This window comes from Grus americana, chromosome 10, assembly GCF_028858705.1.
Source record: "Grus americana isolate bGruAme1 chromosome 10, bGruAme1.mat, whole genome shotgun sequence".
Classification (NCBI taxonomy): Eukaryota; Metazoa; Chordata; class Aves; order Gruiformes; family Gruidae; genus Grus; species Grus americana.
This window is the reverse complement of record NC_072861.1, coordinates 15909344-15926785: the sequence shown is the minus strand read 5'-3', so window position 1 is coordinate 15926785 and position 17442 is coordinate 15909344. Positions and strand designations below refer to the sequence as shown.

The window sequence follows — 17442 nt, the reverse complement described above, 5'->3', positions numbered from 1 at the left end:
TGGTTTTTTTTTTTACCCCTTGTTTGCCTCCAAACTCTCTTCAGTTTGTCAATATTCCTGTAAGAGTGCCTCAAACTGAGGCCACATTCTTGGGGTGGTTTTTTATTATTATTTTTGGGGGGTTCTGTCATTTTTAAATTTTTTTTTTTTTTTTCAAATGAGAAAAGCCAGTTTGTAGCTCTGGTCCCGCAGCTCCCCCTCTCCCCAAATGCAGCCCATCGCTATTTGCTTAGGGCCCTAAGCCAGTTTTCAGTCCATTTGGCAGCGTCATATCCAAGGCAAACTGAACTAATTTTAAGAGTAAGATTTGGCTAGACACTATATCAAATGCTTTGTTAAATCCAAATATATTAGGATTTCCACGTTCTGCTCAGCCACTAATTTTGAGATTCCATCAAAAAGAAAAAGCAATCAGGTTTGTCTGGCAAGATTTATTCTTTCTAAATCCCTGCTGTTATTGCTCATGCTTTTCTTATCCTCTAGTGCTTCACTTTCTTAATACTGCAGGACTGGAAGTGTTTGCTGGAAATTTATTTTTGCTATTTATATGGATTTTGAAAATCTGCCTCTGCTCTCCTCCACTGCCCCCTGCCTTCCCCAGTGCTGTTAGCATCCCTGTGCTGCCACCGTACACATCTCCTCTGTCCTCCTCCCAAAGCCAGAGCATAGCGGTGTCATAACCCCAGTGCTAATACACAACCGGCCTCACACACAAGATACAGAAGAAAAACTAATCCAAAAAAAAAAAAAAAAAAAAGGATGTTTGGCAGTAGGAGAAAGGTCTAAAGGAAACACCCGGCTGGGTAAAGCCCAGGTCTGTTGCAAAGCACCGCCAGCAGTGTGAGCAATTAATATTAATGCCTAAACCAGCCATCCCAGAGCATCACCTCACTTTGCTTGCAAGTCTTCTGGCAACCGCTCTCTGGGTAATGGGGCAGAGTTGAGCCACAAATGACACTGGCCGGTGCCTTTCGAGAGGACACGCATGGTCCATGGTGGGTCAGGGCCAGCACCTCAGTAAACCAAACCCCAAACCACTCTGGTGGTTGAGGAGCTCCTCCAGGCTTGGGGCTTGCAAAGAGAGGTCAAGAAGGGCTGCGCTCCCCTGCCTTAGGCTGGTACCTGGCACCCCAGCTTCCCACTCACACCTTGGGGATTTGGGGCACCCCAAAAGCCACATCGCAAGGTGTTCAGATCTCCTGCAGTGTTTTCCTCCACAGGGAGCCAAGCAGCAGCCTCTAAACCCTGTGTGCACACAGCAGCTTTGCAGACAGCACCATCCCAAAATACTCCAGTGACCCCATCCTGGCTCTGACTCTGCATCTTCTGCTGTGTGCTCCACTGACCTCCGTGAGAGTGGGGCAGAGCTGCTTATGGATTTCAGGGCAATGTTCACTCCCGCTCATTAGGAGGAAAAAGGCAGCGCTCTCTGCGCATAATCAGTTTCTGCTCACTAAGTCCTTGGATGTAGCCAGGCTCAGTATTTTGCACACCAAACACCACCCAGCATCCAAGCCTCCCATCTGGGTGCCCGATGTGTGTGCACCCTTGGGACACCCCTCCCTCAGCAAAGCAGCAGCTCTACCAGCCTGGAGAGAGGCCGAGCAGCCTGCACAGGCCAAGCCATCAGCTTCAGCGCAGCCTTTTCCCCAAAGGCACAAACACCTCCTCCTGCACACCCTGGCACAGCCCAGCATGCCTGGGCTGAGCAGCGAGGCCAGGGTTACAGAAAACACAGCTCACGGCACTGAGTTGATGCCCCCGTGCTTGGCTTCCTACACCTCCTTTGGGTCATGTCTCTGCCAGACCCCTTGCCTCAGCTCCTACATGCTGTCCCAGCAACATCATAGGGGGGAAAAAAAAACCCCACAGCATGGTCATCCCAGCAATTCAGAGCTCAGAAACAGGGTATCAGCATCCAGCAGAAGCTCAGGTGATAGTCCTCCATCACCACAAGGGACCTCTGCTGCCTGCAGCTCCTTCAGTACTCGCCAAAGGGAGTTCAAACAGGGGCACGGTGAAGCTAGGCTACGGGATGACCCTGAGCACTCAAGGGATAAATGGGAGATTTTCTTTTTGCTCTAGCAATTTCTACATCTCAGAAACATGTCCTGGGGGAGCAGCCTGCTCCAAGAGCCCTCCCAAGGGCTGTGATGTCTGCGGTCAGGCACAGGCTCCAGCAACACCCTCCAGTTTGCACCCATCTAGCTGCAGCCCAGGGGCTGAAGATGACAGCCCAGTCCTGTCCTGCTTCCAGCACAAAGATGATCTTCCCCACAGGCAGAACTTCCTCCACCAGCTCCCGCCAGTGAGCGAGTCTCCTGGGGGAGCTGTCGGGAGGGATTAACCCACCCCAGGGAGGCTGCCCCCCATCAACCATCACTGCACCCTTCCTCCCTACATCCCCCCCAGCCTCACCAGGGCTCAGGATTTACGGCGCAGGCAGAGCAAGGGGAATGGCAGGAGAAAACTGATGGGGACAGACGATTTACAGGGAAGGGCCAGTTTCAGGGGAGGTGGAGTGAAGCAGAGGGTGATTTACAGGGTCAGCAGCAATTTACACAGCAGGTAGCACCGAGGAGGCAAGGATTTACAGGGGCAGGAGAGAAGTACTTCTTATGGGTCGTTATTAGGAAATGAGAGTCTCCTTCCCCAAGTGCTGTGACCCAGGGAGGGGCACAGGAGCAGATGGATTTGCAACGAGCCCCGCCTTGCTCTGGAGGTCACAGACAGGCCAGCATTGGGGATCATCCCCATCACAGCGTGGCTGCCAGCTGCAGCTGGCTTCTGCTTGGCCACCGCACCCTCAGGGTCATTTCAGTGCATTCCTGTCCTGCCACCACCCCAAGGCAGCACTCCAAGGCCAGGCTTGGTGGTCAGTTCCTCCAGGAGGCTACAAACAGCAAACCCTCAGACACCTCCTCCTCAGGCTGGAGGCCCTTCCTCCTGGCAAGCCCCACAACCCCTCACTGCCAGGGTCTGATCCAGCCCATCCTCTGGCAACAAGGCAGCATTTCTCCTGCTGCCAAAACTCCTCACCGCTGCTGGAACAGGCTGCCAGACTGGTGATGGGCAGACAGGAGTCACGGTCTGCCATGCCTCCATCCTGCGGCAGGGCAGGCAAGCCAGCCCCAGGGCCACCAGCACAAGCACACATGGGTCACGTCACCCAGTCTCCGTTCCCATTTTCCAGCTGTTTCTGGCACACAGACGGAGCCAGGGTCTGGGATCAGCCACATGTGTGCAACCCTGAGCACTTCAGCTTGGGCAACCAGGTCCACTCCCTCTCCCACCACATCTTCCTCCCACTCCTGAACTGCAGCAGGGCTGGCAGGGGATGCACACCTCAAGTGCATGGTGTGAATGCACAGGGTGGCAGCACTTTTGGGTCCTGAGATGTCACAAACCTCCCAGCCCAGGCTCATACCAGCACCCCAGAGCTAGCAGGTGCCAGGCTGGGCAAGGAGACACACGGGTTATGCCTGGCCTGCTCACAATACCTGGGGTTAACCTCAAGGGTTGTAAAGAAATATATAGGAAAAGTTGTCCCAGCACTGAGACTCCGGCTGCCATTCCATAACATTGCAACATCCTCCCAATCCACGCACACCACGCTGTGTGGAGGACTCGGGGGAGCGTGACAGGCACCACACTGGCCTCTGCCACCACAGGAGGTGCCAGGACCAGCTTGACTTAATGTTTGGGAGCCAGCCAGGAAACCTTGCTGCCACTGCTCCTCGTTGGTGCAAGCCACGGGCTGCCTGTGCAGAAGTGATGCTTGCAACACATCATGGCTTGGGCACCAAAGAGTCAACCATGCCAGCGGGACGGTGCCCCTAGATGACGTGCCAAGCCATGTCTTACTTGCTTCTACATTTAGTCTCCCAAAAGATACCAGGTCTGGTTTGCAATACAAAAGGTAGAGAGGTTGGTCCTAGAAGAGCCCAGGAAAGAGGGAATTCACTCAGACATTTCATCTCATTCTCCAGACACACCTCAGATACCGTATTTTGCACCAGGTACCAGGAAACCACATGCTTAGCACGTGCAATCCCTGCAGGCGTGCCCAGTTTCCCGCAGTGTTGGGCTGGTCAGCACGGGGGTGCATTAGGACCAGGTGTCACTAGCAGAGAGAGGGGAAGAGCTCCAAGCATTGACCGCACACACTCATGAAAGCATCAACCACTGCCCAGCCCCAGCACAGCATAAACAAGATGAAAATAAAGTTGTAAGCAGCCTACACAAAGCAAGAAAATAAGTTTCTCTCTTTCAGCCTGGAGAAACGGCAGCTTTGCAGCGCAGACAGGTTACAAGTCACAGCCAGCAATATCCCAACACGTGAGAGCGCAGATAATGTTCCATTGCTCGCAGGCGAGGGCTCGCTCACAGCACAGCCTGGCTGATCCCACAGCTCCTCTGGTAGAGAAATATGGGCAGCACCAGGGCAGCAGCCCAAGCAACCCAGTTCTCTTCTCCATATAAAACTTCCAGAGAGGCACAATAGCAGCATCCAACCCTCACGACATTCCTGAGCAAAAACCTGTGTATCTGAACCACAGGCAGCGGCAACACCATTGCCCCCACCCCTCTACCCCAAAGTTTGACTAAAGCTCAGGAGTATCTTTGCTTTTATAAATCTCTGCCTTTTAATGGTGGCTTCAAGGCTCAGAGAAAAAAAGGCCCATTAAACTCACTGAATAAGTTAATGGTGCAGAGAGAATCCATTTCAAAGCCACCCCAGGCTATTTTCCTCTGGAGCTAAAGCCTGAATAAGCAAAAAGGAAAAATTAAAACTGTACAGTGCTTTGCCAATAAATAACCCCCAGTGTAATCCGCTACCAGGCAGGCCTCCATTTGCAGAGATAATAGGATGCTGATCAGTTGCAAACCACCTCCCCTTGCAGGGACCACCACCTTTTGATTGCGATTAGCTGTGCCGTGGCAGGAACCTCCATCTCCTGCCTGTCCCCTTCCACTTGCCTGGGCAGGAGGGGGATGACACATCCTGCAGAGAATTACCTAAAGCCAGCACTTGGCTCTGTGATTCCCAAACAGCTATGCTCTGAGCGCACATCCCTGCTTCTCTGCCTCCTTTTTCCCAACCATCCTGTCTGTCTGTGCCCCTTCACCCCTATCTTCTCCCTCTCCTTCACCAGCAGGCTGTGGGTCCATCCCTCACCCATCAACCAGAGCCCACATGCAGCTGCTCCTCCCCAAACACTTAAAAAACAAGTGCATGTCCCAGAGAGGGAGGAAAAAAAAAAAAGAAAAAATCCCTGTTTGTAAATGTTGATCCCACTAGACACAGTTTGTTTACTATTTAATATTTAAAGATGCTAATTAAGTCTCTGAATAAGTAAATCTATGTTACCCATGCCTTTCAGAAGGCAGGGATCCTTCTCCCCAGGTCAGGGTAGCCCACAGCATGCCGGCTGCTGGGCAGCCTGCTCGGGGCTGTGGACAAGCCTGAGGATCCCACCACCATCCCTCCCCAGAAGGGAGGGCTTATCTGCAACACAAAGCAGCACCAGGCACAGCTCAGGCTGGGGGCACCTAGGACTTTGGCCATTAAGACCCAGAGGAGAACACAGGCAGTGCAAAGCACAGAAAGGAGGATTTCCAGCCAAGGTTGCCCAAAGTGGTGCCTCTTGGCCCCAAGATGGGATCTCAGCTACAACCAAGAAGCCAAGGGCTTGTGGCCCCAAAGGCCAGAGGATCAACCCACAAAGCACTGGGGGGAAAACAGAGACAGGCACCACCACACATCACCACGGCCCACCACCATGCAGGCAGCCAGGGCTGCTCTGGGGACCAGCTACAGGCACCCAGCTCCCTCCCAGCTGTCCCCCTGCCCAGAGCCAGGGCAGGCAACCCACCCAGCTTCATACCTGCCAGCATCCCAGCTTCAACTCCTCTTCCCAAAACCACTGCTGCAGCATCTTGTAGGGAGCACCACAACTGCCTGCCTTCCTCACCCACAAACCCTAACATCCCTCAATGCCCACACCCCAGCTCTCCCACCTGATATCTCTTCAGCCTCATTAGGCTCTGCCTCTCCCAAATCCGCTCCAGCTGTACCATGCACCTTGCTGTTAACCCCCCGGGTGCCAGGCCCCAGAGAGCTCCCTGTTGTGCTGGATCCCTCCCTGCCCAGCCAGCATCCCTGTGCCACATCAGTGCCCTGCATGTGCACTCCTCAGCTCAGGCTTTGCTCTGATGCTCCCAAGGACACCCTCCAGCATCTGCCCCAACCTGAAATGAGGAGCACAGCATTTGCCAAGGGAGCACCAGGCTGCTGCTCTGATGCTGACCTGGCTCTGTGCTACTCTGGCCTCCCCACTGCAGAGCGTGGGACAGCCCGTGAGATGGCTGGCAGTACAGATGTGTCCAGAGCCCAGAGGCTCAAACTAGGAAACAGTCCCCGGTAACACTCAGCTTCTCTGAACTGGCACAGGGAGAGCCCCAGGAGGACAGAGATGCTCTCTGCAGGCTGGGAACACACAGCATCCTTGACCCCGTGTCCCGCTGAACTTTGCTTGCTCCCCAGGCTGCTCAGCAGCAGCCACCAAGAGCGACTCGATGGCTTTCAGCTCACTTTTCCTGGGATATATTTTGGCTGGGAGAACACAGGCAAGGCAAGAGACAGCCAAAAACCAAGACCCACATCATTGTCCCAGGAGCACCCAGCCACACCCTGGAAGCAAGAGGTTTGGGGGGACAGGAGAGGTCTTTCCAGCCACACAAGTCACAGAGCTCCCCAGAGGCAATCCCATCTGTATTGGGATGGACACAAGGGATGCCCAAGCTGGTCTTGCCTGCCTGGGTTATAAGCAGGCAGGAGGAGGGCTGTGGTCCTGTGTAAGGGCAGGCAGCCCAAGGGAGCATTTGCACAGCTGGATCACAGACCAGAGAGCCAGGACTCCTGGTTCCCAGCCCAGGTCACTGCACGACGTTTCCAGGGAGAGTATGGGATGGGGGATGAGACCAGACCAGCTCCAGGAACAGAAGGCAGGTCAGCAGCTGGAGGCACCCGGGCTTTGCCTCATGTTGCTTCATGTCCTGGCAGGGTCAGGAGTTAGAGCCTGGCATCACTGCAGCTCAGCTGAGCACTCATATTCCTAATTTATCCTGGCAAAACCCTGAGCATGCAGGGTCCTCAGCAGCACTCAAATTCCCAGCATCTGTTTGAGCATTTCCACATTAACATTTCCTAGCGGGAACAGCCTGGGGAGAGCTCAGGGACAGCTAGTTAAGGGACAGCCTTGCACAACCCAGGAGGATGGGGACTTCACCACGCTCATATGTGCTCCTACCCACTTCTCAGTCCTCAAGGGACAGTGAGGGCCAGCCAGCTAAGGCACCGGTGCCCTTTGCCCTCCCCAGCACAACGGATCCCAGCATGGAGCCATAGAAGGGCTGCAGGGAAGGGGATGCAGGGGGGATAGCACCTGGGCTCAGCATCTCCCTGCATCCTTTCCTGTAGCCCTGGGATGCCAAGGCTATTTAGTTGTCACTGCTAAAAGCACCAAGGTCAAGGAGAAGCACCCCAAGCTACCCATCTATGCTATCACACCATCACATTCCCTTGGGAATTGTTCCTGACCTTTCTGCTCCACTGCTGGGACTTTTGTTTTTAATTAAAAAAGCAGTTTTCCTTTCCATTAAGGCACAGTGAAGCTGGGAGAAGGGGAACGTGGAGGTGATGGCACATGCTGGAGGGAGGTACAGGATGGGGACGGTCACTAACAGGCTCCATTAGTTTCTTCACCAGAGCAATGGGTGGCAGCTGGAGGAAAGCTGGCTGCACACACGGTTCTGGCTTCTCCTTTAGCTCCCCAACTTCTAGGTCACATGAAAACAACCTAAAAATATAGCACGTGTTTTCCTGGTGCTACCCTTCCAGGCAAGCAGGGGCCAGGTCTCACACAGAGGGGGACAGGGCAGGACCCCCAAGCCCCATGGGATCTGGAAACAAAGTGGCACATGGAGGATGGAGATGTGCAAGGGCACATGCAGCAGGGCTGGTGGAAGAGCCCTACTAGCTGGGCTCTGACTCCGGTGCAGCCCTCCAAGGCGAGTCCAGAGAGATTTTGATCTCCTTTTCTTCAAATGAAGTGAAGCCCAGGCGCTGAGCAATATCACAGCTCTAACCTGTGTCCATCACTCATGCCCCAGCACACATCCAGCCAAACATCACCCCTGCCATGATGCTGGGGACACGTTTGCTGTTGTGTTGGGGGACCACTGGGTGTCACAGCCCTTCCACCACACTGGCAGCGCATGGCGATAGCCAGCAGGGAAATAACCAGCGCATCTTTGGCCCAGCTGCCGGGGAGGATGAGATATCCCTCAGGAGCTGCACGTGGAGGATGCTGCAGGGTCAAAACCAGTTCCCCACCACCGCCAGCTCTTTCCCTATCTTACACCAGGCTCCTCTCAGCCTTTCCCGCTTGGAGAAGGACATGTGGCCTCTTTAACCCTCCAACCTCCATCCAACCCCTGCAGCAAAGGGTTAATCAGAGAAGCAAAGAGCATCAAAGCCACCCTGGCGGCATCCAGAGACAGCTCTCAGCCTGTGCCCTCTTGCCTCTACATCCAGGATTTCTCTGGGGACAATTCCCATGGATGTTTAGTACAACAGGACAGATATAACAGCCTTGTTTATCCCCCCTCCATGCTTGGCCTCTCCTTAAACCCTGGCTGGTGCTGGGATGAAGGGTCTCTGCTGCTTGCACGCCAGTTACACTGCTGCTCCATGCCTCAGTTTCCCTGTCAGTAAAATGGGCAGAGCTGTAAGGGGCTTCCTTGTGGATCATGCACAGCCACAAGCTGGGCACAGACAGCAGCACATCACCCCTATCAGGCATCTCTTGCCTGGCACTTAAACAGCCCAAACACCTCCCCACAGCATCTGCTCTGGTTGGATCAACACCTTCCAAAAAGCCACAAATCACCTCAGTTCACAGATGGGCTGGGGCTGTATCACTTGCGGCACTGTTGTAAGAGCTATCGGTACGTGGGGGTGCACCGATCGCATCCTCCTGCAGCGGCACAGAGGAGAACGCCATGACACAGCACTCAGCCAGATCCCAGGGGACCATCTGACACTGCGGGGTGCCCACCTGGGGACCGGTATGCCCAGCTGGGAAGCAGGTGGGAGCCCAAGAGTGGTACGGCAGCATGGACACCCCAGAGCAAAGGCTCCTCTCCCGCACGGCATCCATCAGCCCGACAGCAAGCAAACGGCGACTTGACCCCTCAGCCCCAGCAGCCCCCGCCGCTCCCGCACCCCGCACTGGCCCCGATGCCCCCGGCCGTGCGGCTCGGCCCCCACCCGTGCCCGCGCAGCCCGGAGCCGGGCGCTCTCACGCTGCCGCTTGCCCTCTAGCGGCACAGCCACCCTCGAACGGGGGAAGAGAGGAGAGGAGGAGCCGGGGATGAGCCGGGCAGAGGGTGCCCGGGGTGAGCCGGGCTCCGGCTGCCCCAACAGGGCACAAGGCAGAGGCTCGGTTGGGGCTGGGGGTTACGGCACATCCGCGGAGCTGCTCGTTTGCAAACGTTCCCGCACAAATAGCCTCTGGCCGGAGCAGCCTCGCAACGCCGGGAGATGAACAAGGGGAACAGCCCGGTGCAGGTGTGGTTCCTGGTGCTGTGTGTGTGGCCCTCCGGGACCTGGAGCATCGCGTGGGGCAAACGGTGCTGCTGGTCCTCATCTCTTCATGTGGGGCACAGAGTGCCTGCAATATCCAACCACCATGCACAAACTTCAGCCTCGGAACAAGAAACTAGCCCCGCAGCACCACCTCGGGGGGGAAGGAGGGGGTTTGCTGTGCACCCCTTGGTGCAGAGGGGAGAGCAAGAGGGGGACACCAGATCCCACAGGCTGCTATCAAATGCACCTGCTTAGAAACCACCTACGCAGCCCACCAAACCCCCGCTGCAGGAAACCCAAAGCTCAAAATTACTGCTATTGGACAGTGCCTGGTAAATAATACACTGAGTTACAAGCATTATTAACATTCACTTTTGGAACCCCTGGCAGGCTCAGGGGTTGATTCACTCCCTGCTTGACTGCAGCCCCCTTGAATGGGATGCACCAAATCCAACCATAAACTCACGGGCAACACCTAGCATGGGCACTGCATTGAGCAGGACAAGCCAGTGTGCCAGGGTAGCACCGGGCAGCATCACTGGGTATGACCTACCTGCGGGCCTCCCCAAGGGTGATCCCATGGGACATCTCATGGCCTGTCTGGGGGGTTCACGGAAAAAGCCCAGCGTTGCTGGGTGCATGGATGGTCACAGGCCTTTTGGGAGACCACAAGCAGCCTCATGACAAAGCATATGAAGGTGTCACCCTCCACGGGGATGAGCTGATGGGATAGAGCAGACCCACAGAGATTACCCTAACTGAGCTCTACAAAAGCCCCTAGCCAGAGACAACACACCTCTGAGCGTCCAAGGGCAGCAAGGCAGGTCCTTCTTCAGTGTCTTCCCCTCCATCTCTGCTTCTTCCTCCCATGAAACACCCGTCCTAGACGCAAAGCATCCCCAGTTCACCTCTCCAAGCCCAGGAAGACAAGCCAGCAGGCAGACCCGGCTCAGACCTCCTCAAACCCTGCAGGAGATGAGGGCTAGGGAGATACCACATGCACCCCTAAACCATCTGGGTCACCAGCTCCTCCTGTCCAGGCAGCAGTTCAGGCCCCATATTCAGCTCAGAAAAAGCCTGAGATGTCCTGGCAGGCACCAAAATTGTCTCCTCCCCAGAGAAACATCTGATGTGGGCCATCAACAGAGCCAGGCAATGCAGATGTGGCTGGGGAGCACTTGGGGACCCCTGTGGAATCAGGCATGAGGGGGGCAGAGACACCAGCAGACTCTGGCTTGAAAAGTCAGGTGACTCAACCCAGCAGGAATCCCATGTCCCAGACAAAGCAGGGCTGTAACCCTCGGGTGCCTGATGTCCTCTGCTCAGCATTAGCTCAGTCGCTGCTGGGAAAGCCAAGCTGAGACCTGGCCCTGACAGCCAACTCCTCCAAAAAAAACCTTTTATAGTGCATCTACCTTCTGCTCTGCCTCCACACGTGGCCTGGAGGGCTGCGAAAGTATGGGAGGTTCAAGACATCACCTGTGCCAGGAAAGTGCCTCCCTCCAGGACTGGTCAGCAGGGAGAAAGGCCTTAAGAGCAGGAGGTGCCTTGTGCAAGTTTAGCTACTTTGGTGCACAGCACCCGCCACAGACCCAATTCCCTGATTTGAGGGGGATGATACAGGGACAGTTAGGACCAGTGGTCCCAGCTTAAAGCACCTCTAGAGCATTAAGACCATATCTCAGCCCACCTCCTCATCCCAGACATGTCTGCACCCTTTTCTGTCCTCACAGCCTCACGCTGCACCCACCTCCCCCATCCTAACATCCTTTGGGACAGCCACACTGCATAAACAAGAGCTCTGCAAAACAAAGCTGGATTGAATTAGGGACCTTTTGAATGGTCTCTGCAGCAGCCAAAGCCTCTGGGTCCAGGAGATGGGAGGAACAACGGGACGGGAGGCTTTGGGAATGCAAAGCCCTTCGTCTCCAGAGAGCAGCAGCACACGAAGCACAGTGGGCACGCTATGGTTGATTCACAGAGAGGGGAAATGTTTGTGCCCTTTGTCTGAAGCAGAGCAATCACTAACTTGAGCATCACAGGAGTCCTCTTCCTGGCTGTTTGAGCCACCAAAGCAAGTTCTGCTCCCTGCAGCCCTTCCAGGAAGATGCTTGCCCTTTCTTTCTTCCCTCCTTCCCAGATGCAGGCGCACATGGGCATCACCAGTGCCTTGCCTCTCCTGGCACCGAAGGGGTGCTGCTGCTCCATGCACCCCCTCACTCTCCCCCACGCCACGTGCTCCCAGCTCCCGCGCAGCGAGTGGGGGCTGCGCTGCCGCTCACCCCCCACGGCGCCCAGCTCTGACGCGGCTCTCCCACCCCCAGCCAGGCCCACGGGATGGATCGGATGCTGCCGTAGGCTGGTGGGACAGACCAGCAGGAAAGGATGGGGCTGCTCTTCTTGTCCATGAAGGGGGCAAGATGCTTCACCTTGGCCCTGCAAGTGAGACCTCAAAATCCTGCATCCCACAGTGCTCCATGATGACCCACCGCCTCTTGGGTTGCTTTGAATTCATCTCACCTTGTTGAAGGCAGCTACAAGCCGCACAAATAAACCCTGCAAACCCACCTATTGAGTTATTTTATCATTGAAAAACCCCACATTATCCCTTGGTGAGGTTGGATATGGGAGCAAGGCTTTATATACCAGGGACATTTCCCTACCTCGAGGGAGCCCAGGGGTGACAAATGCAGGCCATCGCCGCCTGCCTGGCAGCATCTCTGCAGTGCCATAGCAACAGCTGAGAAGTAGGGAGGCCCAGATGGCAAACTCCTCCGTCCATCCTTCCCCACGCGCCGTGCCGGCGCACGCAGGCGCTGCCCACGCTGCCAGAAGGGTAACTCCCCGGCCTGCCGCCAGCACGCGGCACCCGCAGTCACCCCGACATGCGGCGGCACAGGCGAGCCCGGCCACCCCGTGCACCAGCCAGACCCCCGCAGCACCATGGATGCAGACTTAGAGTGCCAAACACCCCAGTACGTGGGGGCAGAAGGGGTTATGTGCAGTGGGACCTCCAGGACCAAAGTTCTTATGCATCTGGTCTTTTTAGGGAGGTTTTGCAATGGATGGAGTCTCACACTGCAGGGGTGAGGCTAGGTTAGGGGGGAGCTTGAGCATCTCCAGAAGTCACACCTGGCTGGGGACACAGCAAAGGCCACCCAGCTGCACAAGGAAAAGTGATGCCATGAACATACCCGAGCCCCATGGTCATCCTCTCCCCGAATCAGGAGGGGGAAATCCAGCAGCGTGACTCCGAACTGGAGCGATGTCAGCCGGGGTCCAAACTGGCCCCACAGCTAGACAGGACACTTGGCAGCGCTCACAAGGATCACTGCGTGCAGAGCCACATCCCCAGGGATGCGATCCGAAATTGGATACGTTTCTGGGCAGGCTGAGAAAGGGCAGAGGGACATCAGCCAACCTAACCTCCTCCTCTATCTCAGGGCAGGAACCTCCTGCCCTTCCCCTGCTTTACTATTAACCTGGCACCGCCTGGATTTGCACAAAGGTTGTGTGCCACCATCCCCCCCAGCCCAGCAACCGCCCAGCCCTAAATGTGGCTGCTCTGTTCTCACCAAAAGGAGGATGGGTGGGAAACCAGAAGCAGCAGCAATCGGAGCAAAGGCCATTCATTTGAGGGGTGCAACGGGAGGCTCGGTGATGGGGTACCACACGGTGGGCACCCACAGAGCTGGCTTGCCCTGCCAGCCTCCGTGGGCAGTGCTACAGGCTGGATATCTCCAGTCCTTCTTCTGCCATTCTTGCCTTGGGGTGTCTCATCAGCTGCTGAGATGTGAAATAACCCAAAGTTTCTGATGGCTTGGCCCCCGATGCTGGGGGGAACCTGTCTGGGTGGGGTGACCTGGTATGGAGGGGCTTCTGCCCCAGCTCAAGGCAGTAAGATAGACGAGCCCTCCTAGCTGGCTCACACTGCTTTCTTTCTCCAGCCCTCCGAATGGGCCCTGGCAGCCTTTCATCAGCACCACCCAAGCTCAGGTTGCCAAGCTGAGCTTGTTTTTTGGACATGAATAAACCCCCACAGTGGTCTCACCACCCCACATCCCATCTGTCCTCTCACCAGCAGCAGGATGGAGCAGAGACCACCACTTCCCCCAGGGCCTGCAGCTGGAGCATCGCATCCCCTGGCCATGGGGACAGGGGTAACCCTCCCCTATTCACCCCCCAGCCTGGTGGGAAAAGGTGCTCTTGCCCACTCGAGGCAAGCTGCCTGATGAAGCCAAGCCCCCGGTGAGCATGGCAAGCAGGAGGAACCGCCGTTCAGTGCCCAGCTGAATCAGACCCGCGTGCCGGGAGTGATTCAGCGATGACCAGGCTGGGCTTTGATGCATCCCTCACCCCAGCATCCATGATGTGAGGGCTGGCAAGGAGAGGCCTGACATCAGCCTGGAAGGGTGCAGGACCTGATGCCTCCCATGCAAGAGCACAAACATGGGTTCAGTCCTGGCTCCCAGCAGTGACTCCTTCGCTAGAAAGCAGCCCCACTGCCCAAACCATCCCTCTGTCCCATAAGTATCCCCTACAAACCACTGCTGTCTTCCCAGTAAGCACAGACCCCTGGGTAAAGTTTTTTACTCATGCTTGGTCTCAGTCCCTCACAGCATTCTGGGGTTCACCCCATCCTGTGCCTCAGCCCCCCCAAGCCAGAGGAGGGAGGCGTGGGGCTGGCAGTGATGCAGAGGGTGACAGAACGTGCTTTGCTCAGCGTGGAGCAGAGATGCATACAACATCCAGCAAAAACCGGCACCTTCTTCTCCTTCCTCAACTTAAGAGAAGCTCCTATCCAAAAAAATACCCAACATCTCTGTTTCCGAGTTGTCTGTTTTTCCTTTTTTTTTTTTTGACCGCTCTCCTTTTTACAGACTGCTTATCAGCATTTTTCAATTTCAAAGCAGTAAAGACATTTTCTGGGCACAAAGGACTCATGTAATACTACCTCTCACAGCAGTTCAGATGTATGTGTGCATCTGACAACGCACACTCACTCACGCTGGCAGCTTCCAAACCCTTCGCAGCCTTTCCTGCTGCTCCCCACCCCGCAAAGGGTTAAAACCAAACCACAACAAACAGCAAGCACAGGAAAAAAAACACGAGTTTCTCTGACTTCCCCAGCATCACCCACGTCCCTCCAGCATCGCAGAGAAAACACTCCAGCACCACGACGCAGGATAAATATGGGGCAATTGGAAGGGGAGCGTTGCACTAGTTTCTCCCTTTACTTTCCCCATTCCTGCTGGGTTTGCAGCAGAGGTTTGCTGGCAAGGCGAAGGCAGGGCTGGGGGTTCAGGGTCAGTGGTACCTGCTGAAAACCTGCGTGGGCATCTCATGAACCTGTAAGCAAGCGGGGAAAGCAGCTCCTGTCATCTTTACCCAGCAAAGGTGACAAGCAGAGCTGCGAAAGAGGCACTGCAATTACTCCATGACTCTGCTGCAATTGCACTGTGACCAAATAAAACAGCCTCAGGAAGAGACCCAGCAAAGCCCGCTCCCTCAATGCAACTATGCGATCGAGGTGAAAAAAAATAAATAAATAAGCCTCCATTACTCATTTCAAACCTTGCTGCATTTAACTGCCAGAATAAAAGATTCCACCTCTTCTCTGCTCAACTCCCACTGGCAACTTGCTCTGGGGGCTACGTTTCCCTAAATGCTCACATTTCAATTAGCATTAGAATAATGAAATGGCTCAGAGTTCATCTCACCCAAAAATGTACTGGAAAATAAAGAGCAGAGATTGGAAGCGATGAGGATTTTTTTTTTCCACACACACAGAGAGCATGATGGATTCAGGAGAAGGAAATATATTCTTTTCTCGACTCCACGCTGATGAGATTAACATGGGCTTTGCTAACTGCCTCTCCAAACAAGGATAATGCAACTTCAAGTTGATTTTCCAGATAAACAAGCATGCAAACAAACGCAAAGTGCTCAACTAAAAATATCTCCCTGCTCCGATGCTTCTCCCCACCGCCACCACCCCGAGAGGAAAACACACAGATCCTATCGCAGTATCACATCCAGTTGCAAAATTATAACAATGCGAGTTAAATAAGCTACTTAAGGGACATCTCACTGTCCTATTTTTTTTTTTCTCCCCTTAAAAAGCCGAAACCGCAGATCCCCAGATACACTCAGGCAGGGCAGGCAAGGGAGTATTTTGTGTTGTGGGGATGAGGAAAAAAAAAGGGGAAAAAAAAAAAAAAGACATTCTGATCGGATCCAAAGTCTCGAAAAAGAACAAGCCGCTCGGAACTTGCTTTTCTTGCCCAATTTGGGTAAATATGTGGCTGTGCGTAGCTTTGGCGTCCCCACTCCCTTGCAGAAGCAAACAGTTAAAGGAAGCAGCAGCTTTAGCATCTTTGCCTGCTGCTCTCTCTCCTGCTAAGGAATCAGATCTCATTTACTTTATTCCTCTTAAGCCTTCGCCAAACTGTTGCTGGGCCTTTTTTTTTTTTTTGCTTTTTTTTTTTTGGGGGGGGGGGTGGAGGGGGGTGGGGATGGGGTAAGGGGGATCAGCCGGATCTGCATCCTCTGCACGGGAAGCAGGGCTGAGCTCTGCCAGGCAGCGCAGCAATGCCGAGGGCACCTGAGCCCTGCACAGGCAGCCCAGCCCGCACCCTGCCGCCGGGAGGGGACGGCGCCCCGGGAGAGCCCGGGGGGGTCCCCCACTTACATGGAAGTGATGTTCCTTGAGATGTCCGTGATATTGATGCTCGTGTTGCCATTGCTGCTGCCTGAATCCTGCCCTTCCAAGAGAGGGAAGAGGTTCCCATCATCCGGCTTCTTGCAATTGATGTCTGTCTTGCTGCAAAGACAATTAGCAGGGCAAGCCAGCACCGAAAGCAGATAGTCTCCCCAAATGCTCCAGAGCAAAAATACCCTCCAGAAAGTGCACTTGGTAGGGCAAAGAGAGACATCCATCTCCGATTGCTGCTTCTAAAAAAGAGGAGGAGGAAAGGGGGGATGGAGGGAGGGGAAGGGGGGGAAAGGGGGAAGGAAACAAAGACAGAGGGAGGAAAAAAAACCAAAAAAAAAAAAAACCCAAAAAAACCAAAACACAACAAAACCTCAAGCGATCATACGCAAAAATCCTCCAGCAGATGAAATCATGCTGGCAGCTGGCTCGGAGAGGCTGTAATTCCCGCTACGGTAGCGGCAGCGGCAGCGGGCGGGGATGCATGCTGGCCCGGCCGCCCTGCGCCCGCCGCCCGCCGCTCCCCACCAGCCGCTCCGGAGGATTGCAACGGGAGGCTAGGGAGGCAGCCGGGAAAATAAATAAATAACAAAAACGGTGCGAAAGTCACCAAGTCCCACCTACTGGGCAGAATTAAAATTGACACACCTGCAAAAAAAACCACACAGAGGGAGAGGAGGCTGGGGAGAGGAGGGGGCGACCTCCCCTTCCCATCCCTTCCCTCCCCCGGCCTGGCCAGCCCTGCTGCGGCGGGCACAAAAAGCAGGGGAGGAGGAGGAGGAGGAGGAAGGCTTGCAAAGCGAGCCGGGCTCTGCAATAAAAAGGATTCCCCACCCCCCTCCCTCTCCGCTAAAATCAATCTAGGGGAGGGGGCTAAGAGGGGGAAAAACCCACCCCAGCACTGCTGGAGCCCCAGCTCAGCCCCGCCTGCAGAGGGAAAGTTATAGCTGGGGTTAAATTTGTGCTGGGGGAGAGCAGAGGGGCTCTGGCTCGGCTCCTGCTTTCTCAGGCTCTTTCGTCTTTCGGAGGAGAACGATGCTGCCTTTCGCTTGGTTCTTGGGTGGGTTTCCCTCTTCCC

General features: G+C 55.0%; 1 protein-coding gene across 6 annotated transcripts in view; it reads right to left on the bottom strand.

Moving 5' to 3' along the window:
* NTRK3 (neurotrophic receptor tyrosine kinase 3) overlaps positions 1 to 17109 on the bottom strand; it is a 219379-nt gene extending 202270 nt beyond the window's left edge. For 5 of the 6 annotated variants that reach the window (XM_054837014.1, XM_054837016.1, XM_054837017.1 and 2 more), the window contains exon 1: positions 16344 to 17075. In XM_054837014.1, coding sequence (XP_054692989.1) covers positions 16344 to 16591 — 248 coding nt within the window. In that variant the 5' untranslated portion in view covers positions 16592 to 17075. Of the gene's footprint in view, positions 1 to 16343 lie in introns of all 6 variants that reach the window. The other variant, XM_054837019.1, reaches the window with a different exon arrangement.
* Between the last annotated feature and the right edge of the window lie 333 nt (positions 17110 to 17442).